At 39.1% G+C, this 23392-nt stretch overlaps 5 protein-coding genes, 1 long non-coding RNA gene and 2 pseudogenes across 8 annotated transcripts; 4 read left to right on the forward strand and 4 right to left on the reverse strand.

Moving 5' to 3' along the window:
* Nucleotides 1–1964: 1964 nt before the first annotated feature.
* Nucleotides 1965–3588, reverse strand: LOC123474400 (serine/threonine-protein kinase 35-like). 3 transcript variants are annotated; one of them, XR_006649202.1, is made up of 4 exons: nucleotides 3523–3588; nucleotides 3103–3263; nucleotides 2699–3041; nucleotides 2343–2589 (listed from the first exon to the last, which is right to left on the reverse strand). XR_006649202.1 is itself a non-coding variant. In XM_045176524.1 (3 exons), exons 2-3 carry the CDS (start codon nucleotides 2713–2715, stop codon nucleotides 2058–2060), a joined length of 549 nt encoding a protein of 182 aa, XP_045032459.1. In that variant the 5' UTR covers nucleotides 2716–3041; nucleotides 3523–3572; the 3' UTR covers nucleotides 1965–2057. The 3 variants fall into 3 exon arrangements, 2 of the variants coding, with proteins under 2 accessions (XP_045032459.1, XP_045032458.1); XM_045176524.1 differs by lacking the exon at nucleotides 3103–3263 and having other exon boundaries at nucleotides 1965–2589; nucleotides 3523–3572; XM_045176523.1 differs by lacking the exon at nucleotides 3523–3588 and having other exon boundaries at nucleotides 1965–2589; nucleotides 3103–3516.
* Nucleotides 3589–7408: 3820 nt separating this feature from the next.
* Nucleotides 7409–8438, reverse strand: LOC116925954. Its single transcript, XM_032932724.2, has 2 exons — nucleotides 8033–8438; nucleotides 7409–7970 (listed from the first exon to the last, which is right to left on the reverse strand). The coding sequence occupies exons 1-2, from the start codon at nucleotides 8342–8344 to the stop codon at nucleotides 7452–7454; spliced, it is 831 nt and encodes a 276-aa protein (XP_032788615.2). The 5' UTR covers nucleotides 8345–8438; the 3' UTR covers nucleotides 7409–7451.
* Nucleotides 8439–9162: 724 nt separating this feature from the next.
* LOC123474397 lies at nucleotides 9163–10220 on the forward strand (annotated as a pseudogene).
* A 405-nt stretch (nucleotides 10221–10625) lies between these two features.
* Nucleotides 10626–11681, reverse strand: LOC123474399. The gene is made up of 2 exons (XM_045176522.1): nucleotides 11386–11681; nucleotides 10626–11320 (listed from the first exon to the last, which is right to left on the reverse strand). Exons 1-2 carry the CDS (start codon nucleotides 11573–11575, stop codon nucleotides 10953–10955), a joined length of 558 nt encoding a protein of 185 aa, XP_045032457.1. The 5' UTR covers nucleotides 11576–11681; the 3' UTR covers nucleotides 10626–10952.
* A 752-nt stretch (nucleotides 11682–12433) lies between these two features.
* LOC123474395 lies at nucleotides 12434–13435 on the forward strand (annotated as a pseudogene).
* A 1537-nt stretch (nucleotides 13436–14972) lies between these two features.
* LOC116920891 lies at nucleotides 14973–15752 on the reverse strand. Its single transcript, XR_006649204.1, has 4 exons — nucleotides 15593–15752; nucleotides 15412–15484; nucleotides 15191–15346; nucleotides 14973–15074 (listed from the first exon to the last, which is right to left on the reverse strand). It is a non-coding gene; the product is annotated as an uncharacterized LOC116920891 (long non-coding RNA).
* Nucleotides 15753–17048: 1296 nt separating this feature from the next.
* LOC116921020 (ATP-dependent RNA helicase glh-2) lies at nucleotides 17049–19244 on the forward strand. The gene is made up of 6 exons (XM_032927210.2): nucleotides 17049–17183; nucleotides 17297–17486; nucleotides 17555–17683; nucleotides 17780–17851; nucleotides 17928–18326; nucleotides 18476–19244. Exons 1-6 carry the CDS (start codon nucleotides 17163–17165, stop codon nucleotides 18619–18621), a joined length of 957 nt encoding a protein of 318 aa, XP_032783101.2. The 5' UTR covers nucleotides 17049–17162; the 3' UTR covers nucleotides 18622–19244.
* Nucleotides 19245–21759: 2515 nt separating this feature from the next.
* LOC116922105 (uncharacterized protein K02A2.6) lies at nucleotides 21760–22987 on the forward strand. Its single transcript, XM_032928526.2, has one exon. The coding sequence runs from the start codon at nucleotides 21806–21808 to the stop codon at nucleotides 22985–22987; it is 1182 nt and encodes a 393-aa protein (XP_032784417.2). The 5' UTR covers nucleotides 21760–21805.
* Nucleotides 22988–23392: the final 405 nt, after the last annotated feature.

Below are 23392 nucleotides of genomic sequence, written 5' to 3' on the forward strand. Positions count from 1 at the left end.
GACCATTTACGTGAACCTTCGCACAGTCCTAATCGTTTCTACGTTACTACCCCGTGGGTAGATAATTTCGAAACTATCGGGACTGCAACCGGGACTCGCGTCAAATTTGCTTGTTTAGCGGGGGGTGGCAACTCCCAAAACCGACTTTCTTCCTACTCGAGTTTCAATACTTACCTATCATACTTACCGCTTCATCAAGTCTTTTATACTGTCTCATAGTTGATCCAAAAGAGCTACAGCTCATTATGGCGTCAGTTTGGCTTTAATGCTAAATTTCGCAAACACGCTGAACTAGATTGACAATAATAAAAAATGAACTTTATTCGTCACTTGCTGTGTTACTTATTATTAAGAATCTCAATTATGCTAAACAAATTTTGACACGCAAAAAATGCTACAATAGAAACGGAAACGGTTGCACTCACGGATCGGGTTGCTGACAGTAGAACTCCAAGACAGTAGAACTCCAAAAACAGTAGAACTCCAAGACATTAGAACCCCACTTTTAAAAAATATTTTTAAAAATTGTTGGTAAATCCGACAGTAGAACTCCATGTACAATAGAACTCCAAAGACATTAGAACCCCACTTTTAAAAATATATTTAAAAATTGTTGGTAAGTCCGACAGTAGAACTCCATGTACAATAGAACTCCAAAGACATTAGAACCCCACAAAAAAAATTAAAAATAACAAATAGCATGAGACAATAGAACTCCAATACCTTAAATATGATATTTAATGCCCGACAGTAGAACTCCAACATCCGACAGTAGAACCCCGACACCCGACAGTAGAACCCCAACACCCGACAGTAAAACTCCACTGAATATTTAAATAATTATTACGGCCGACAGTAGAACTCCAAGACTTTATTTTTCATTTCAATAAAAGTCATAAAAGTAGGGCTCGGCCCCGATCACATTCTAATCGGGTACACCGCGAAAAATATTAAAAATATTAAAGTTGATATCACAATGATTGAAAAATTCTTCGAAATAAGAAATATTCCTTCTCCCTAAATAATGCAATCAGATCAAACTACTAGGCTATGTATACTAAAAACGTAACGTAGGGGAGGGTGGGGCTAGTTGGTACAATTTTTTTAATTTCTTCTCTGGTTTCTTTAATTTTTCATATTTTGACACCTAAAAAATTGTAAAAGAAAGCTCAGATAACCAGCTTTCTTGTGCTATTTTTTAATTTGATCTACGTTGAAGAATTCTTATCGAAATCAACGTTCAAAAAGCTAAAAAAAATTTGCCTACATGCCCCACTAACGGGGTAAGTTGGCAGTGGTAGTGGGGTAAGTTGGCCCCATGTATTTTAAATACGGATTTCAGTGAAATGTTGATGTTGTAAACAAACTAGAATAACATTACAATAAACAAAAATCCTATAGTTATTTTAGAGTGGGAAACTCAGAAATAAGTTGTGATAACTTACATAAGGATTAATAGCCTTAAATGCAAAAATAAAAAATAATATACATAATTCAGGCAAACATTTCACAGGTGAACATCGTATAAAGAGAAACACTTAAAATTTGCCAAATTTTGGCCCTTAATGCATACCACTGTTCACCATAAGTCATATCTAGCAAAAATTCGACTAACAATTCCCTGACATTTTGACAGGCCATGTACTATACATACGCATGTATAATGCCTATGCCGACATGCCCCATGTTGCAATGAATCAACTAGCCCCAACCCGGGGTTTATTAAAATAAAAATTTTTATTACTCCTTTGTAATTGATTAAAACAAATCCATTGTTACAGTTCGATAGAGGACACAATTTTCTATAAAACTAATATTTTTTAAAAATTATATGCATACCAAGAAAAGATAAAATTGATAAATACCAAGCACGCAACTATTGTGGATTTGACGCAAAAAATTTCGTTATTTTCTATTTCCTAAACTATTTGGGATAAATTCATAAAACGTTGCACAAATGTGCGCACGATAAACATCTTTGACTATGAATTATTTCAAAAAAACCTCTTTCACACAATTCGTCTAAATTAAGAATTGCAAACTTGCCCTCCTGCCAACTAGCCCCACTCTCCCCTATATAGACGTAAATGCGGTGAATATTTGAAAAACTTACCCGGTAAATTAACTGGCTTCTTTTCCTTGAGGTTTATCAAGATGGACTCAAAGTCATTACCAAAAAAGTGTTTGTCACAATTTAGATAATAAAACAAAATGCATCCAGCTGCAATGACATCTTCAGTGGGGTCTTCGATGACTTCCAGGGAGTCAGTTTCCTCTGACAGAGTCCAATACTTTCTCAGGCAGAGTTTTACTTCAGAGGAAATGTTGTCTTCTCTTTCCGACAGCTGTTTGCTATAACTGAATTTGCTCAATCCAAAATCTGAAATTTTCATGCGCACAGGACGCGACTGGGCAACAATGACGACGTTTAATGGATTTAAATCGCCATGTACAATTGCGTTAAGATGCAGGTAGCTGACGCCGTTGGTAATTTGATAAAGAACTTGCGATTCGTTTGGCATCGGTCCATTGTACTCGCCATTGCAATATTCGTATAAAGTGGCACTGTACGGTTCCAGAGCAAAATACCTGGACCACAAATAAAAAATGAGATTGTCTTTATTTTATACTGCTCATTCCTTAGCCATTAATGTGAATATAAATAAATAAATAAATAAATAAAAAATAAAATAAAAACCTCCATCCATTGGCCATGTCCTCCTCATAACCGAAAAATCGTAGGATATTATTGTGATTCAGGTTGCCCTTGACGAGCTAATCGGCCACATTTTTCCACCCATCAAGGCAGTCTTCATTTTTAATTCTTCTTATCGCAGCTTCTTTTTTTAGATTAGAAGTCTTCGATTTCACGCGTTCCTTTTCAGCACCTGCATTTTCATTTTCCTTCCAATATCCTTCAAACAAGAAAAAACCTTCACCGAAAATCTTTTTTTTGCAATCCAATCTTTTCCCCTTAAAGATAAAAGCCTCGGCTGGTTACGGTTGTTCAGCATCTGCCATCTTTTCAGAACTGGTAGATACTAAAGAGAAAAATAAAATTTAAAAAAATGTCACTTCGTATTGTAATTACGAACCCCCCACCTCTCATCTCCCTACTTCACAAAGGGGATAACAGCTGTTAATGTTGAAGAGGAGGTCCCAACTGACTACATGCCCAACATGCAGGACTGTGGGGCAGTCCTGTCGCCATCAGCCGTGGTCCTGTTTTGCTTTAGACTACCCTATCCCCTAAACAAGCTCGTCTCCAACATGATAAATAATGACAAGAGCTTAAAATCTTAAATTGTTTAGAAACTTAGTTAGTAGTTAGTTTTTTATGTATCAATTACAACGCCATTGAAATTATGGCAATTCAATTATTTACGAGCTGTAACAAGAAAGTCTTAAAAAAATCATTGTAGCTGAAACAATTGAAAAAACTCATGTTTTTACTACATCCCATAGAAACAAAAGTTTACCTAAATTGCTATGCATCAAATTCATAAAAACGCAAAGATTTACCTGGTTACGAAGCAGTGGTAATTACTTTAGTTCCATTTGATAGATTTAAACAAAGTGACGCGACCAACCCGGGTAGGAAACAATACTGACCATTCTTAATCCGATGTTGATTTTAGGTCGGTTCACGTCGTAAATGCGTTATAAGTTACATGAGATTGGTCCATGGTTGGAAAAATATTGGAATGTGGTTTTTCAAAAACCAACTCAATTCCATCCTGGGCCATTCTTAGAAAGTTGATTTTTAACAATGCATGTATCCCGCTACCAAACCAATGTAGATACAATTTCGAACCTTTGCTGTTGTTCGATATCGACTAGCCAATAATAACCCAATGTCCAAAACACAAATTTCAACGATGTATATATCCCAATATTTATCCAATGTCAATACAATTTCGAATTTTTGCTGCTGTTCGATATCGAAATGCCAATAGTACCCCAAAAACAGAAACCCAAGTTTAAACGATACATATATCCATATACTAATCCAATGTTGGTACAATTTCGAATTTTTGCTGCTGTTTGATATCAAAATGCCACTAGTACCCCAAAGTTAGAAACTCAAGTTTAAACGATATATATATCCATATACTAATCCAATGTTGGTACAATATCAAAATTTTGCTGCTGTTTGATATCGAAATGCCACTAGTACCCCAAAGTCAGAAACCGAAGCTTAAACGATACATATATCCATATAGTAATCCAATGTTGGTACAATTTTGAAGTTTTGCTGCTGTTCGATATCAAAATGCCACTAGTACCCCATAGTTAGAAACTCAAGTTTAAACGATATATATATCCATATACTAATCCAATGCTGGTACAATTTCGAATTTTTGCTGCTGTTCGATATCGAAATGCCAATAGTACCCCAAAGTCAGAAACCGAAGTTTAAACGATTCATTTATCCCTATACAAATCCAATGTTGGTACAATTTCAAATTTTTGCTCTTGTTCGATATCGAAAGGTCAATAGTATTTCAAAGTCAAAAACCCAAGTTTAAACGATTTATATATCAATATACTAATCCAATGTTGGTACAATTTAAAATTTTTGCTCTTGTTCGATATCGAAATGCCAATAGTATCCCAAAGTCAGAAACCGAAGTTTAAACGATTTATATATCCATATACTAATCCAATGTTGGTATAATTTCAATTTTTTGCTCTTGATCGATATCGATTAGCCAATTATAAGCCAATATTGGACAAACAAGATTAAACGATCTTTATACCACGATACCAACCAAATGTCGATGCGATACGAATTTTTGTTGTTGTTTAACGATAATATTATTGGTATGTATGTAGATATGTATAGTTTTGGGGTAGAAGTCGGGGAACGGTAAACACCCTGTGTTTGGAACTGGTTTTTGGAACCGGGTTTAATTTTAGCGAGGAATTTTTAACATAGGTCCTACGATGTTACCTAGTCTCGTCATTCGATAACTGATATAAGTGCAGAATTCCATCATTGACCGAGCATTGGCTTGCCCATAGAAAGCTTGTATTTTTGTGCATCAATCCAAGCCTATACGAACATCGGATTAGTTTTGGCGAATGTCGTTTCCTGCCCGGGTATATATCGAACAATAACATAAATTCGAAATTGTATCGACATTGGATTAGTATCGGAATATATAGATCATTTAATCTTTTTTTCCTAATTTTGGTTTAGTATTGTCAAATTGATATCGATCAACAGCAAAAATTCGAAATTGTTTCAACATTAGATTAGTATCGGGAGATAAACATCGATTTCTGACATTGGTTTACTGTTGGCTAATCAATATCGAACAAGAGCAAAAATTTGAAATTGTACCAAAATTGGATTAGTATATGGATATATGAATATCGTTTAAACTTGGGTTTCTGACTTTGGGGTACTATTGGCATTTCGATATCGAACAAGAGCAAAAATTTGAAATTGTACCAACATTGGATTTGTACATGGATATATAAATCGTTTAAACTTGGGTTTCTGACTTTGGGGTACTATTGGCATTTCAATATCGAACAAGAGCACAATTTTGAAATTGTACCAACATTGGATTAGTAGATAGATATATACATCGTTTGAACTTGGGTTTTTGACTTTGGGGTACTATTGGCATTTTGATATCGAACAGCAGCTAAAATTTGGAATGGTACCAACATTGGATTAGTATATGGATATATATATCGTTTAAACTTGAATTCCTGACTTTGGGGTACTATTGGCATTTCGATATCAAACAGCATCAAAAATTCGAAATTGTATTGACATTGGATAAATATTGGGATATATAAATCATTGAAATTTGGGTTTTGGACATTGGATTATTATTGGCTAGTCGATATCGAACAACAGCAAAGGTTCGAAATTGTATCGACATTGGTTTAGTAGCGGGATACATGCATCGTTAAAACTCAACTTTCTAAGAATGGCCCAGGATGGAATTGATTTGGTTTTTGGAAAACCACATTCCAATATTTTTCCAACCATGGACCAATCTCATGTAACTGATAACGCATTTACGATGTGAACCGACCTAAAATCAACATCGGATGAAGAAAACAGAATGGTCAGTATTGTTTCCTGTCCGGGTGTGCTTTTTAAATTTGTTATTTTTAATTACATTTTTTGTTTAATTTTTGAAATATTTTGTCTAAATTAACGATTAAACATGAAAATCAAATGATTGTTGTGTAAATTAGTATCTATAATCAGTAAAAATGATAAAACTGTAACCACGTACTAAATTTAAACTAACTTTGGTTTTCACTGGGAAATTTTTTCTAAGTTTTTAACCAAATTCCGGAATTACTCCGGAAAACATATTACTTGATATGTATAGATATAGAGTGGTTCGAGGTTGCCATCTTGGATAGTTATTTCTCCCAGTTTGGGGCAACCTCAAACAAAAAAGCATTGGCAATTTTAGATAAATAGTGCCAGCCAACTGTCAGTTTACAGATTGACATAAGTAATTTCATTATTAATAATGACAAGCGTTGTAAATTTTACACTGGCATCGACTCCTATGGAAAATTAATTGCCTTATTTGACTTAATCGAACAATCTGCTCCGAAACCACATCCACTAGAAGTCCTAACGCATTTGGAAATAAAATACTGTGGAAAGTGGCAACTACAATTTTTTCTTTGGCTTAGTTAAGCATATTTAATGTTTTATCTAGGAAATTTATTGCTGCCCTCACAAACCCTACAAGTGCATTATTTGGATAAGATGTTAATGTATTGGCATTTGGCACGAAGGCGTGCCATACCTGATTGGCTGAGCTGCCTTAGCGTAGTAATTATGGTGAGAAATTACTAAAGGAAATTGTATTTACGATAAACATGTTTTCTTTATATAATTAATGTAGAGAAAATATAATAATAAATTAAATACTTTACTCTAGAATTTTGAAAACATAAATTATGAATAAAATACTGATAAAAGCTGTATTAGAGAGCACCTATCAGGGAAGAGAGTAGCCATATTTGAACCGATGAGGGAACCCCAGTCTCCACCTTGGACGTAATATTTGTCGTACCCGAGCCTTTTCATTAACCGGTCGAAAATAAGTCCCATTTCAGCAGGACCTAAACCAGGTTTTCGAGATGGGTCAGAGAACCTATAGCCAGGCAAAGAGGGAACTACAAGTTCAAACACAAAATCATATCCTTCAGTTTCCCTAGTGAGCAAGGGAATAATTTTTGTGAACTCTATGAATGAGCCTGGCCATCCATGAAGAAGCAGCAACGGTAAAACTTTTTTGTTTTTCATCAATTCTTTACTGGGAGCAGCGGTAAAATGTGAGTTTTACAAGATGTTACCTCGTTTAGTTTAACTTTGATGAATTCTTAAATGTACACCATAAGAGTACACAGAAGTACATTTTTATCAAAACGAGATTGAGATTTATTTTGCTTATCAAAATTTAAAAGTCAACTGAGTACAATTTTTCACCATGATCAATCATCATTTGCGTTAGATTTACTACAGAATGGAAATAAAGGGGATGCAAATACAGATCATGGCGGAATCTTTGTTGTAAGCAGTCAAATTGCTTTAATCGTCGGTTCAAGGTTTCGTGCCTTGCTAAAACCTGTTTTTTCTTCCCATCATTGTTTCCGTTAGGGAAATCAAAAAAGTTTGGGTCGTTGTAACCGCGATCGGCAATGGCTTTCTCTCCTTCTCTAAGACCGAAAATAAAGACATCTCGGGCTAGCCTAAGATCTGACCATTCGCCACAGGGAAGTCCGCCGTAAGCCCAAACAATGTCTCCGGTTCGGATACAAATGGCTAGTTTGTATCTAAGACCGAGACCATGAAATTTATGGGAGTACCATTTGGGGTTGAATGGCGATGGCTCCATGATTCTGAAATCTACTCCATCAATAGATACCAGAATGTTGGAGCCTCTAAGGGCTCTATGGAAACGATTCTCCCATTCAATCTATGAATGAAAACAAATTAGCATTATATATAAACCCCAAAGAAATTAATGTTGTCTCCTACCACTGGCATTTTTGCGAGAAGGCGAATGAAAATATGGCACCACTTCCGAAATGTTTTTTCCGACACTCCAACTAGAGCAGAACTTATGTGTTCAGTAGCATAATGCTTCAAATGCAATAATGTCCATAAAAGATGCTCTGGGCGCGATTTAATGGGACGGACATGAGATAAATTGTCATAAGCAGCAGCACACACACTCGGGGAAGTCCCAAAAAAGGATCTGAATTTCCGATAGCCTAAAGCAATACTACCGTCAACGTCATGTTTAGTAATATTATGGCCAAGCCGCCAGAAAGTTTCAGCTGATGCCATTTTTTTTTAGTATGAAAAAGTATTTAAAAAACAATACCGAAAACCCAGTAAATCACTAAGTCCAATAGATTTTCGTCTGCTTGACAGGGTTGAACTGTTTGTGTAATTAGAGAATTTGTAAAATATTTAAAAACAGGTGTCAAGAAATTCTTTTAGGAATGATTAAATTGCCTTGACGAGTTTTGCCTTAAATTAAACGTTCATATGGAATAACTTTTAAAAAAGTAACTTATGCGGAACATTTCAAAAGTTTAAAAGATTTAAAAAGTAGAGATTTTAAGGATCTTTAAGATGCTAATTTGTCTTCAATATTGTTTAAATAATGGAAATTTCTTTTTAAAGCTGTTGTAGACATGAATCTGCGGCTATGTGCAGTGAAAAAACTAATAAACCTGCCTTGTGGTGAAAAAATTAGTGGATTGAATGTTCAAATATTTGAAGAAAAGCTCAAATTTTTTAACATTCAATCCACTAATTTTTTCACCGCAAGGCAGGTTTATTTAGTTTTTCACTGCACATAGCCGCAGATTCATGTCTACAACAACTTTAAAAAGAAATTTCCATTATTTAAACAATATTGAAGACAAATTAGCATCTTAAAGATCCCGAAAATCTCGACTTTTTAAATCTTTTAAACTTTTGAAATGCTCCGCATAAGTTACTTTTTTTAAAAGTTATTCCATATGAACGCTTAATTTAAGGCAAAACTCGTCAAGGCAATTACATGTTGCACAAAACAACTTTTCGACAACTATTATTAATTAATTTAACCATTTTAAAACATTTTGCAAATTTTCCAATAATAGAAATCGTTCAACCTTGTCACAACAAAGCAGACAATAATTTTTGCTTAAGAAAGTCACGTCTTTTGCCACACTCAGTGTTTATTTCTTTAATAGCTAATTTCAAGCTTAAAATGAGCAAAAAATGCCGCAGTGGAAACACAATCCTCCGTGTAAAGCCCACACTATTCTTAGTCAAATGTTCGCAGACGGAAAAATTGATCCAGCAACCACTGCAAAAGCTGCATTCTCGTTTCACCCAGAATTTGCCAAGTTTACCATGCCGGTCTTTTACAACAACTTCAGGCAGCTTAGGCAATTGCATGGCCTCGAATGTATACCACATTTTATTATTCTCTATTTGTTTAGCAATTATTATATTTTCAGATATTTTTTATAGTAAAAAATTCCGAAAAAAGCTCATCGTCTGCCCTGAGTTGTTTGGAGGACTCGGCCAACTCTAGTAGTACCAGCTCTCTTATCGTTTCTCGCAAACGCCTCCGTGACGATCAAGAGTCTGACTTAAACGAGGAAATAGAAGATTTGGATAGCAGGATAATTCACCAGAACCAGCCGGTCCTGATGGCAGTTTATAAGGATCACTCATTAGCCGAGATAGTCTATATCTGTGTTACGCTTCCTAGTGGTGTCACTGATATCCGCTTCACTCTTGATGGCACTGGGCCCGCAACGACGTTTGCTACCATTACGTACACCTGGCCTCAAGTTATGTTCGACATTGAAGGTTTTTTTGCATCTGCCATTTAAAAAAAACTATGACAGTCGAACACCCCAAGATCATAGCCCTTAAATTGGAACTAGAGAACAATAGACAACACATAGATAGAAAACCTCAGGGCTCTATGGAGATCTCTCTGCCTATTCCGGTCAAAACCGATCCGAACACTGTTAACTATAAGTTGGCCAAAGGAACAGATGGCGTAATAGTATTAATGGCTGATTTATGTGCATTCCACAGATCATATACAGCAACCAAACCCGAATTCAAATGTGATTATGAAGAATTCTAGACTTCTAGTCGTTTTGGTTTATGTTTTTATTTAAAACAAATAAACTGACAGTCGCAAACCCTATTCGTACCTATTCGAATTTCTCTCATTTTACCGCAGCTCCCTGGGCTTAGCATGAATGAAATGGATTCCTAATTAACAGAATAGTTCAAATAATTAAACAAATCAGAAATTCACTGAGAATATGAGCAACAACCGAGTCCACCAATATCCAATACCTGCATTATTGTAACTAACTTGGCATTGTAAACTACACCCATTAAAAAAATTTTCACTTTCATTAGTTTCCCACCAAAAATACTAAAATTGCCAATGCTTTTTTGTTTGAGGTTGCACCAAACTGGGAGAAATAACTATCCAAGATGGCAACCTCGAACCACTCTATAGCTAAGTGGATAAAGCGTCTGAAAGATGAAGCTGTTGTACAGGGAGCTGCGGTAAAATGAGAGAAATTCGAATAGGTACGAATAGGGTTTGCGACTGTCAGTTTATTTGTTTTAAATAAAAACATAAACCAAAACGACTAGAAGTCTAGAATTCTTCATAATCACATTTGAATTCGGGTTTGGTTGCTGTATATGATCTGTGGAATGCACATAAATCAGCCATTAATACTATTACGCCATCTGTTCCTTTGGCCAACTTATAGTTAACAGTGTTCGGATCGGTTTTGACCGGAATAGGCAGAGAGATCTCCATAGAGCCCTGAGGTTTTCTATCTATGTGTTGTCTATTGTTCTCTAGTTCCAATTTAAGGGCTATGATCTTGGGGTGTTCGACTGTCATAGTTTTTTTTTAAATGGCAGATGCAAAAAAACCTTCAATGTCGAACATAACTTGAGGCCAGGTGTACGTAATGGTAGCAAACGTCGTTGCGGGCCCAGTGCCATCAAGAGTGAAGCGGATATCAGTGACACCACTAGGAAGCGTAACACAGATATAGACTATCTCGGCTAATGAGTGATCCTTATAAACTGCCATCAGGACCGGCTGGTTCTGGTGAATTATCCTGCTATCCAAATCTTCTATTTCCTCGTTTAAGTCAGACTCTTGATCGTCACGGAGGCGTTTGCGAGAAACGATAAGAGAGCTGGTACTACTAGAGTTGGCCGAGTCCTCCAAACAACTCAGGGCAGACGATGAGCTTTTTTCGGAATTTTTTACTATAAAAAATATCTGAAAATATAATAATTGCTAAACAAATAGAGAATAATAAAATGTGGTATACATTCGAGGCCATGCAATTGCCTAAGCTGCCTGAAGTTGTTGTAAAAGACCGGCATGGTAAACTTGGCAAATTCTGGGTGAAACGAGAATGCAGCTTTTGCAGTGGTTGCTGGATCAATTTTTCCGTCTGCGAACATTTGACTAAGAATAGTGTGGGCTTTACACGGAGGATTGTGTTTCCACTGCGGCATTTTTTGCTCATTTTAAGCTTGAAATTAGCTATTAAAGAAATAAACACTGAGTGTGGCAAAAGACGTGACTTTCTTAAGCAAAAATTATTGTCTGCTTTGTTGTGACAAGGTTGAACGATTTCTATTATTGGAAAATTTGCAAAATGTTTTAAAATGGTTAAATTAATTAATAATAGTTGTCGAAAAGTTGTTTTGTGCAACATGTAATTGCCTTGACGAGTTTTGCCTTAAATTAAGCGTTCATATGGAATAACTTTTAAAAAAAGTAACTTATGCGGAGCATTTCAAAAGTTTAAAAGATTTAAAAAGTCGAGATTTTCGGGATCTTTAAGATGCTAATTTGTCTTCAATATTGTTTAAATAATGGAAATTTCTTTTTAAAGTTGTTGTAGACATGAATCTGCGGCTATGTGCAGTGAAAAAACTAATAAACCTGCCTTGCGGTGAAAAAATTAGTGGATTGAATGTTAAAAAATTTGAGCTTTTCTTCAAATATTTGAACATTCAATCCACTAATTTTTTCACCACAAGGCAGGTTTATTAGTTTTTTCACTGCACATAGCCGCAGATTCATGTCTACAACAGCTTTAAAAAGAAATTTCCATTATTTAAACAATATTGAAGACAAATTAGCATCTTAAAGATCCTTAAAATCTCTACTTTTAAATCTTTTAAACTTTTGAAATGTTCCGCATAAGTTACTTTTTTAAAAGTTATTCCATATGAACGTTTAATTTAAGGCAAAACTCGTCAAGGCAATTTAATCATTCCTAAAAGAATTTCTTGACACCTGTTTTTAAATATTTTACAAATTCTCTAATTACACAAACAGTTCAACCCTGTCAAGCAGACGAAAATCTATTGGACTTAGTGATTTACTGGGTTTTCGGTATTGTTTTTTAAATACTTTTTCATACTAAAAAAAATGGCATCAGCTGAAACTTTCTGGCGGCTTGGCCATAATATTACTAAACATGACGTTGACGGTAGTATTGCTTTAGGCTATCGGAAATTCAGATCCTTTTTGGGACTTCCCCGAGTGTGTGTGCTGCTGCTTATGACAATTTATCTCATGTCCGTCCCATTAAATCGCGCCCAGAGCATCTTTTATGGACATTATTGCATTTGAAGCATTATGCTACTGAACACATAAGTTCTGCTCTAGTTGGAGTGTCGGAAAAAACATTTCGGAAGTGGTGCCATATTTTCATTCGCCTTCTCGCAAAAATGCCAGTGGTAGGAGACAACATTAATTTCTTTGGGGTTTATATATAATGCTAATTTGTTTTCATTCATAGATTGAATGGGAGAATCGTTTCCATAGAGCCCTTAGAGGCTCCAACATTCTGGTATCTATTGATGGAGTAGATTTCAGAATCATGGAGCCATCGCCATTCAACCCCAAATGGTACTCCCATAAATTTCATGGTCTCGGTCTTAGATACAAACTAGCCATTTGTATCCGAACCGGAGACATTGTTTGGGCTTACGGCGGACTTCCCTGTGGCGAATGGTCAGATCTTAGGCTAGCCCGAGATGTCTTTATTTTCGGTCTTAGAGAAGGAGAGAAAGCCATTGCCGATCGCGGTTACAACGACCCAAACTTTTTTGATTTCCCTAACGGAAACAATGATGGGAAGAAAAAACAGGTTTTAGCAAGGCACGAAACCTTGAACCGACGATTAAAGCAATTTGACTGCTTACAACAAAGATTCCGCCATGATCTGTATTTGCATCCCCTTTATTTCCATTCTGTAGTAAATCTAACGCAAATGATGATTGATCATGGTGAAAAATTGTACTCAGTTGACTTTTAAATTTTGATAAGCAAAATAAATCTCAATCTCGTTTTGATAAAAATGTACTTCTGTGTACTCTTATGGTGTACATTTAAGAATTCATCAAAGTTAAACTAAACGAGGTAACATCTTGTAAAACTCACATTTTACCGCTGCTCCCAGTGGTCTAGGGTTCAAATCCGGCTAGGTCTGTCTTTACTTTATGTTACGATGAATAAAGCTATTGTTTTGTTTTAGGCTACTATTTAATTTTTGATGTTGGAATGTTGAATGTTGGTCCAATGTTGTTTTGCGCCATTATTGGCTGCATATCGAAATCGCACATCGGCCCGGGTCATTTCCAACTTGAGTCGCCAAACCTTGTCCATTTCTGTTATGCCACTACTGATAAAATTATCCCGGATAAACACTGCTCGCCAATGTTCTACCAAAATAAATTTATAACATTGGTTAGGTGTTGAATTTTTAACATTGATACAATGTTGTTTTGCGCCATTATTGGCTGCATATCGAAATCGCACATCGGCCCGGGTAATTTCCAACTTGAGTCGCCAAACCTTGTCCATTTCTGTTATGCCAATATTGATAAATTAATCCCGGATCAACACTGCTTGCCGGTGTTCTACCAAAATACATGTGTAATATTGGCATAGCAGAAATGGACAAGGTGTGGCGACTCAAGTTGGAAATGACCCGGGCCGATGTGCGATTCTGATCCTGAACCAATGGCCGATTCTGTATCGGCAACAACATTGGACCTAGATAAAATTCCTACCCGGGCAACGCCCCATTTCACTAATATTGTTTATCGCAAGGTAGTCTAAATTCAGGTAGATAACGTTATCTTTTTCTTGTGCTAGTATCAGCATGCAAAACCATTAGGCAAACACTGAAAAATAATAACTTGCTCCTTTTTTTCTTATGACTTACGGCTACAACATTTTTCTTAATTGGTTGACAAAGTTTCCTTTCCTCCCATTTCAATTCAATATTTTTTTTCGTTCTAACAGGAAAACAACAAATCGATGATTTAGGTATCAGTAGTAGGTCTACTTTTTACAAAACGCCACAAAATCTCGTAAAATATCTAATAGAAAAAACGGGACACAATCATGAGATTCTGGAATACAAATAAGAAATGTCCATAGTCTTTTTGGTTTTGCGATAGGGCAACTAAAAGATAAGTAGCCTAGATTTGTTGATAACTTCGGGGGGTTGTCGACTCGTCATTTGGGTGTACGAATTAAAAAATAAAAAATATTTGTATTTTTCCATATTTTTTTGTATTTTTTCGTATTTTTTGCTTAAAAATATTGGGGTGTACGAATATTTTTTCGAGTTGACAACCCCCCGCAACTTATTTGTATATAAAATTATAAATTGCAACTTCCCGGCCGAGAAAAGAAGTTTCAAGATGAGATTGGGAAGAAAATAGGTAAGGTAAGCCAATAGCTGCATTCGTTAGTGATAGAATCCCGCGTCCATGGCAATCTGTTAAACCGCGGAATAAATAAACTCTACGTCTTTCGAAGCTGTGCGGGAAATACCAGACATTCGAACTGATTCATGAAATCAGGGAATGAGGGAACACAATTTGATTAAATGCTTCTATTCTATGTGTATTAGCCACTTAAAAACAAGACAGTAGAGGACGCTGAGGGTTGTTCTGCCCTTAAACGGAAGAAACATATGTTCAGCGTCTAGGCGGTGTCCAGATCCATTTCGGGCAGAAATGAAACAAGATTTCAATTAGTTCACTGATGTGTTCTGTTAACGGCAAAATTGAATAGCACAACATTTGATAGAATCGTCTTACCTTAGCATCCATTTAGTAGGCAGTGATCCCTGCATTGAAGCAACGGCAATTTGTTAAAGCATTTTGTAAAGCACTTGTCGAACTTCCTGGGATCGCATGGTCCTTTATCAAGTTCTTCTTGCAAGTCACCGAGGATGCCTCTCACAAACATTGTAGCTAACCGGGAAACGTCTTGTTAGTTTCGTCTCATTGCTGTATCGTATAAAAGAGAAAGAAATCACCTTGTTGATCGTTGTCTACCGGGTCTGCGTCAACTCGAGAATAAAGGGCCGCACAAATAGTGACGAGCAGTACCTTTTGATCACAAAGCGAAAACAGAAGTGGCTCGATTGAACGTTTATCAATCATTTCAATATCCATCTTGTGAATCTAATCGTAATACATTTTTCAAGAGAGACTTACCAGCTGGATGATGAAACGCATTTTCGTGAGAGCACTCGTTGGAAATGAATGGCCTATCGAAGTCAGCGATGAAGCTCGATGTCCCTTTTCCATCTCATCGGACGTCATTTTATACCCCGTTCACGTTTGCTTATTGCCGCAGACGCGTGGCCATTGGAAAGGTGAAACAAGGTGTTGCTGATAATTGCATTTTGTATTGACACAAGCCACTCAAGGATATTTTCCCAATTGCTTTGCGTTAGTTTCGTTTAAGCGCGTTTAAGCAGGTGCGCAGTATTCTTTTCAATCAGCTGCGTCCTTGATTCAATGTTGACAAATGTCTCCCAAGTCTAATACTACATGAACGTGTGCATGTTATTCCTGTTCGAGGGAGATATCCAATGAACGCGTTGGAACACACCTGTCAAAGTTGTTAGAGCATATCGATATAATTTGTCCATGCCAATAAGTGATTCTATTCCCAGCCTCTATAGATGCGTAGATACGTATCTGTCCGTATACATATAGCGCATTTGATGAGATCATATTCATAATCTGGCAAATGAGTCATGCATGACCCATCTTTCGATTTGAACAGGTGTTGACAAAGTACGTGGGATGCGTTTCTTGCTTGCGCTATATTTTCGCTTTAAAAGTACAGTACAGCAGGGTACAGCACATGTGGTCTCAACTTCAATCTATATAGGCTAGGCGGATGAGATTTGAATGGAGCTTTATGTTAGATTTCCTTTTACCGGCATCACAACATAATCGATCGACAAAAAAGAAATAGCCGGGATCTATTAGTTGTTGTAAACGCTACCAAGAATTTCCTTATACTCGTTCCGTATGTTCTCGCAAAGTGTAGGAAAGCGTTCTCACAAGCCAATAATCTTCAGTCTTCCTCAATTGAATTTTAACATGTAAAACAATTGGATTTAGTTTTCATTGCGTTGGCAGAGAAGCGGATGTGGTTGTTTTGCTCATGCGAACATCCGCTGCCAAAGATTTTGCTGAGGGTTTGCTGTTTCATTCACTTGTGTTTCGCATGGATTGTTTGATAATCGATAATGATATCGATGTTGTTGATGTCATCATGGAGGAAAACCCGGCTCACATAACCGATCTATCAATTCCTCGGGCTATCACGTGTATCGTGATGGCCATTCCCCCACAAATCAGCCCAGGAACACCAACACCTCAACATGTTTTTCTTTTTCTTTTTTACGAGCATAAGTGCATGGATTCGGTCTCTCCCCCCCTCTTTTTTTAGTGCGTACTTTGCTCGATAGGCAGCATAACACCCCACAAAAGGTGTTGGGTTTTTCTCTTAGCTTCGGTCGTTTTCCTTATTATTCACACGCACACACACACACACAAACACACACAGGTCATTAAGTTCTTCTTACCTATACGCCGCATCGACCTTCGTATGCTGACGCTGTTGCTTTGTTCACATGGCTCGGTAAAGTCGGTTTGACTATAAATACGGCACCATCCAAAGCGAGTAGGACACATCCGCACACGAACCGTCCAAGCGATCACAGCATCATCCGCCGGAAGAGAAGCTCTCCATAATCCTAGGGAAAAAATGTTTCACTTCATTTTAACGGTAAGTCATTTTCATTTTACTTTTTGTTATTTTCCAATTTCATTTCGGATTTGAAATGTCTCACGTTTGATGTTGGTTTGTTTCGATTTTCATTCAACATGTTGTATCGATAGTTATTGATGTTGGCGTTGGCTGTTGCCATGCCGTACCCTGAAGAAGAGGCTCCCATTATTGTCTCACCGGAGGTATTGGATGCTGTGGCACCTGTGGACGAGCTGGCCAATCCAGCAGCCGCCCCATCCGAATTGGCTGAAGGTGAAAAGGTTGACGAGCGATACCGTCCCAATTATGGCCACCAAGCAGTTAATGAGAGAATCTAATTTAAATGAACAATTGAATTTTGAAAACAAAACATTTTCGGGGGTGGATAGGTCAATTACAGAGCAGTACAGTTTATCAACAACAGAGCAGCAGCCATCAGCAGCAAAGTAGCAGTCTGACCATGCAGCAACAGCTTGGCCACCAAAACGCTGGCTACCACGCCAACAACGCTGCCGGTGGTAATCATTTAGGATTAAACTCTTGAGACTTGATCAAGAATTGATAAAGCGAAATTTTTAAATAATGGGTTGGCATTGCTGTTGGGTTTGCATCAGGATTTGGCGGAAGTGGTTACCACACTCCGGGAGCCAGTGCCGGATACGGGCAAAACATCAACCACGGCGGAAGTAAGTTTGATCTTTTTCGTGGAAATCAGTTAACAATAATGTGAACGATGTTATCAAAATCATATGTGTTGCATAGCTTTCGGTGGTAACGCGGGATACGGTCACAGCGGCTACGGCAATACCGGCCACGGCAATACCAGCCATGGCAGCACAGGCTACGGTACGGGTTCCGGAATAAACACGGGTTACGGATCGAACGCGGGTTATGCAACCAATACCGGCTTTGGAACGAACACTGGATATGGAACTAACGCTGGATACGGAACTAACGTTGGCTACGGAACGAACACTGGATACGGAACAAATACTGGATACGGAACAAATACTGGAATCAATACTGGATACGGCAACACCGGATATGGAACGAACACTGGATACGGAACGAACACTGGATACAATACGGGACTGTACGGGAACAACGTTGGCGGAGGACATGTCGCGTATGGAAACTCGGGATACAACAGCCTTAGCATTGGTATGTAAAAACAAAATGGCAACGTCCTCTGTGCCATTCTTTTTTCAGGTTAAAAATTAGTCGAGCCTTGAAACATGTTTCTTTCATACTTGAATGACTTGATTGTTAACGATTTCCTTTTTTTTGCTAATTTCGGCCATTATCTACAGAAAGTGGTTACGGCAGCAATTACCTAGGATGGCGTGAAGGACAAAAGTCCAACGGCACTGTGGTCGCCGAGCCCGGCGTTGCTCCCTCTGTCGATTCCAGTCCGGCCAGCGGCGGCGAAATCGACTTTGCCAACCAACAGGAATAAAACGATTGTGAAGTTGTTCAATCGATTTTAGATTTAAAAAAACCTATCGATTGAGAACAACGCGAGCGATTGCCTTTTATTGTTCGTTTAGAAAACGTAAGGTGGCTAATGGGGCCGGGCGCCTTGTTCAACGAACCAACGACATCGATTCGTTCGTCCTGATGTCGTGTGTCCACAATCCAAATCTCTCCTAAATGATCCATACCCTAAACTCAAACATGAGTCAATTACAATCCAAAATAGCCGTGTAATTCTGTTCGATGGTGAAATGAAGATCTGATTCATTCATGTGGTGTCAATGGCAAGATGATTAGGGATAACGCAAAAAGAATTGGATTGTTTCGTTTGTCTCATTTCCTTGAACTCTTCCCCACTCTTCCTCCTCAACGCTTCCCATTTCTTCCTTGTCCATGACGTCATTGCAATTCTTTGGTCAATCTCCGACCCTTGTTCCCCATGTCATTCAAAAGTCACCTTCGTGAATTCTACTTCGGATTGTAAAACTCACTATTTTTGAGCTCCTTCTGTCACGCTGTTGTCACTAATTATTTGCCTCTCCCCTTTCATTGACGGCCCACATTTTTAGACCCCCCTGAAATGCAAAAATCGATTTAATGAACTTACCAAAGACGCCAAAATCCATTACAATCATGAAATTCTAGTTACGATGTAGCAGGTAAGCACGGCATGTATTCACCACACGACGATGGGCACGTCCTTCCCTAAATGTGAAGATAAGGTAGACATACGTGGCGACGCTGAAAAGGCAAAAATCAAAAAGACCCACGAAATAAACAAGAAAAAAAAAACGACTGCAATTTGCTGATGACGATGGAACACGTAAGTTTCCACCAATCGCGATAGTTGTGAAATATTCTTTTTATTTTTGCAATTGGTGAGATGCTTTCATTCCTAAATGAAATGCGGATTAACTATAGACGGACGATACAGTGAAACAATCAGATTTAATAATCTAACATCTATAGTTTAAAAAAGGCACACAACATTTGGATAAAAATTTCATTCAAGTTTTTTTTTCTTTCTAGTTTAAATTCATATGGTTTTTTTTTGCAGGACTAAATTTTCTTCACTTGGTTCTGTTTAGAAGATTAGCGCCTTTAGTCGTTTAAAATGACCACGTCTTCTATCACGTAAGGTCCATGTCATCCTCATCGGATTCTGTTGATATTTCACTGCCCGAATCAGAAATGTTACTTTCTTCGAACGCGAATTCAAATAAGCGGATGCCCTACATTGAAAGAAAATGGTTCGCACGAGCATAAATTGTATGACATGGTAAAAGAGTAAAATAATCGTCAGGTTGAATTATTTGAAATCCGTGGATCGAAGCAGATATCACTTACCCCACTGGCTATAAATTTATTCTCGTAAAGGTTTGTAGATTTTGTGGTAAAAAATGATATATTCATTAGGCCGACAAAATCAATATTGTTGAGTTCGTATATTTGTACCCAGTCCTGAAAAGCATAAAGTGGAAGAGAAAATAAAATTTTGTTTAAAGTTAAAAGAATTTTTTAACTTTAAGCGCGTAGCATTGTTTGATTATGTTAAATCATGTGTCACCTACGGTGCTGCCCTCACGGGCAGGATTGTAGGTGGCAAGGGCCCTTTAAATTTATGTTAACGTTAAGAAGCCCTTGCCCCCTTTTTATTTTTTAGTGTAAAATCCAGTATCGAAGTAAAAGGTACCCCTAGTCTCTCTCTCTCTCTCTACCACGTCGGTAAAATTGTCTCCCCCACCACATCTACACAGAAATAAAGTGTTCTATCCCTCAAGTCATATTTCATTGTCATTATTTTTTCATCCTTCTCATCTCATCTCTGCTACGACGTTACATGCACGTTAACGTACGTAACAAATGGTGCCGAAACCCGGGATTTAACGAACACGTGCATTTCTCTTGTTATCCCTAGTAAAACTTGTTAGATTCAGTAAAATTGTCGGGTATTTCCCTTTGTAAGACTTTGACACACGTCCACGCCATCCTGAAGGCAAAACCCGGTCTACCACACCTTTACGTATCTGACTGTATCGTCGCTGTATCTACGTGAATCATCGACATCCGTTTACGTGTGACTACTTCCTTGTCTTTGAACGTTTCTACGTCATGAGTGAAGCCGTAGCAAAAGCCGAGAGTATTGAGTCGGGCGGCAATATCTCTATAGAAGACGAAATGAAGCCAGAAGCAATGAAGAATGAAGGCCCCCTCCTCCCAGACAACGATCTCAAGCAGAAACGTGGGAGAAGAAAGGCGGCCCCCACGAAGTTAACGAATCAGCTCAGAAAAGCAGTGGCAGATCACAAGATGGGAGCCATCAGACTCAAGAAGTTGCAAGTTGCAGCATGGCGAGACGAATTAATTCGTATCTACGAAGACGACAAAGATCTCCACCACACGTATATGGAGAGCTTGCCCGATATTACGGATCCACAACGTCAAGCATGTGAAAAATGGGAGGTACAATTCGACACCGACCACGTGGAAATCCTCAACTTCGCCATTAGGTATGCCACGTCGTCACGTCACTCAGCCAGCTCTATTGGTACGACAACTTCTGACGTCACAGTTAGCACCACGCTATCACGGAAGAGGTCTACCCGTTCGGCGTCAAATGTTTCCCTTGGTCAACCCAGCCATCGTGATCTGTGCATCCAGAAACAGATACTGGAACTGAAAGTCAAGATGGAACGTGCAAGAATCCAGATGGAAGCGAGCACCACGTCGGCTACAGAAACGTTAAGCAAGGCGCTGAAAGGCATGGGTGAGCACTGTAATGTGTTGCAACCCCGCACCCTTCCGTCTTACCCCCGCAGCTCTGTTTCACCCCTCAGTCGCCATTTAGTTGCCTTTCTGCGAAGGTCTCACCTTCACTCGACTCAGTTTAATACACTGGCGTGTATACAACGACTTGCTTGTTTCTCACGTCATTACATGGCGCAGACAGCAGGATTGCTATGCTGTGTGCTATCGACGGGTCGGACCCAACGGTCATCGATCCCGTTTTAGAAAAGGTGAAAGCTGCCGCCGCCACCGATCCCGTCATGAAGGAGCTTCGCGAAGTGATCCTCAGCGGTTTTCCGAACGAGAAGTGCAACCTTTCGCTCGCTCTTCGACCCTTTTGGCGTGTTCGACATCATCTAGCCGTCGACGGAGAAGATGGGATGATTGTCATGGGAGCTCGAGTCGTCATTCCGAAGGCGCTGCAAGGCGATTTACTGCGCGACCTACTAAAAATGCACCAAGGCACCACCAAACTGCGGCAACGGGCACGACTTTCCGTCTTTTGGCCCAACATGGACGCTGAAATTGTAAATCTCGCCGGCGCATGCGAGGAATGCACTTCTAGCCTTCCATCACACCCGCCGGAACCTCTTCGACCTCACGAGCCAGCTTCGCGACCCTTTGAGCAGATTCATGCAGATCTCTGCCAACTCAACGGTCGTCATTTTCTCATCCAAGTCGATGCATTCAGCGGCTGGCCTCATGTCGTCTATTTTCCGGACGCCCACATTTCCGCCAAGAAAGTCATCAATGCTGTCCGGGAGCTATTCATCAACGTCGGTGTACCGGTCAAATACTGGTCAGATGGCGGCCCTCAATTCCCTGCAGCGGAATTTAAGCAATTTTTAAAGGAATGGGGAGTCTCACTCGGAGTGTCGTCTCCTCATTTTCCCCAGTCTAACGGCGTCGCGGAAGCCGGAGTGAAATCCATGAAGAAGCTGATCGCCGGATCATTCACCTCCGGATCGTTCGACGTCAACAAATTTGGACAGTCGCTACTTCTCTTCCGCAACACCGCCGTATCTGGTGGTCGTTCACCAGCTCAAGTCGTCTTCAATCGCCCCATGCGCGACTGCCTCCCAGCCCACCGCCGTTCGTTCGCTGCCGAGTGGCAGAAAGACGCCGACGTCCTCGAAAAAAGGGCAAGACGCGCGAAGGAGCTGAGGACAGAACATTTCAATCGCCGAGCACATCCCTTACCGCCCCTCCAGGTCGGCAACGCAGTCCTGATCCAGCACCCAATCTCAAAATGCTGGTCTACTCCCGGCGTCATCACCGAAGTCGGACCGAATCGTGACTATTTAGTCAAAACTCCCGCTGGACGTGTGTTCCGGCGAAACCGGCGCTTCCTACGTCGTCGAGTTCCAGTAATGCCTGCAGCCGTCACGCCGCCAACAGTACCCGCGACACCCGCCCCAGCCATCCCTGGGCAAGCTGTCGTCCCGTGCCCAGCACCCGACCCCGCTCCAGTCAACCAAGGCGAAGAAGACCCCCCTCCGCGACGTTCAGCGCGGGTCCCGAAGCCATCATCATTGTATCCCCCTCATACGTGGTCGAAATAATGCTGTGTGTTAGACATTAAGCTATCACCTTATTTCCCTTGTCTATTACGGCTTAATTGTCTGAAAAAAAAAAAAAAAAAAAAAAAAAAGGGACGTGTAATGTGTTGCAACCCCGCACCCTTCCGTCTTACCCCCGCAGCTCTGTTTCACCCCTCAGTCGCCATTTAGTTGCCTTTCTGCGAAGGTCTCACCTTCACTCGACTCAGTTTAATACACTGGCGTGTATACAACGACTTGCTTGTTTCTCACGTCATTACATTACACAGCAAACTCATTGACAGCGCGGAAAAGACGTCATCAGAAATTGCCGCTAACACCAACTTGGTGAAAGATTCACGTCAGAGTCTACGTGAAATGGATCAGAAGATCAAAGAGGTTAACTTGGACCTAAATGCTCAGATTGAA

This window comes from Daphnia magna, linkage group LG7 (genome assembly GCF_020631705.1).
Source record: "Daphnia magna isolate NIES linkage group LG7, ASM2063170v1.1, whole genome shotgun sequence".
NCBI lineage: Eukaryota > Metazoa > Arthropoda > Branchiopoda > Diplostraca > Daphniidae > Daphnia > Daphnia magna.

Bases quoted from the DNA above. Each gene is read 5' to 3' on its own strand.
- LOC116921020 (XM_032927210.2), top strand. From the start codon at position 17,163: ATGTTTCACTTCATTTTAACG. The intron at 17,184-17,296 runs GTAAGTCATTTT...TTGTATCGATAG, and splicing joins TGTTTCACTTCATTTTAACG to TTATTGATGTTGGCGTTGGC. The intron at 17,852-17,927 runs GTAAGTTTGATC...TGTGTTGCATAG, and splicing joins AAACATCAACCACGGCGGAA to CTTTCGGTGGTAACGCGGGA.
- LOC116925954 (XM_032932724.2), bottom strand. From the start codon at position 8,344: ATGGCATCAGCTGAAACTTTCTGGCGGCTTGGCCATAATATTACTAAA. The intron at 7,971-8,032 runs GTAGGAGACAAC...TTTCATTCATAG, and splicing joins TTCTCGCAAAAATGCCAGTG to ATTGAATGGGAGAATCGTTT.
- LOC116922105 (XM_032928526.2), top strand. From the start codon at position 21,806: ATGATTGTCATGGGAGCTCGAGTCGTCATTCCGAAGGCGCTGCAAGGC.
- LOC123474399 (XM_045176522.1), bottom strand. From the start codon at position 11,575: ATGCCGCAGTGGAAACACAATCCTCCGTGTAAAGCCCACACTATTCTT. The intron at 11,321-11,385 runs GTATACCACATT...TATTTTTTATAG, and splicing joins GCAATTGCATGGCCTCGAAT to TAAAAAATTCCGAAAAAAGC.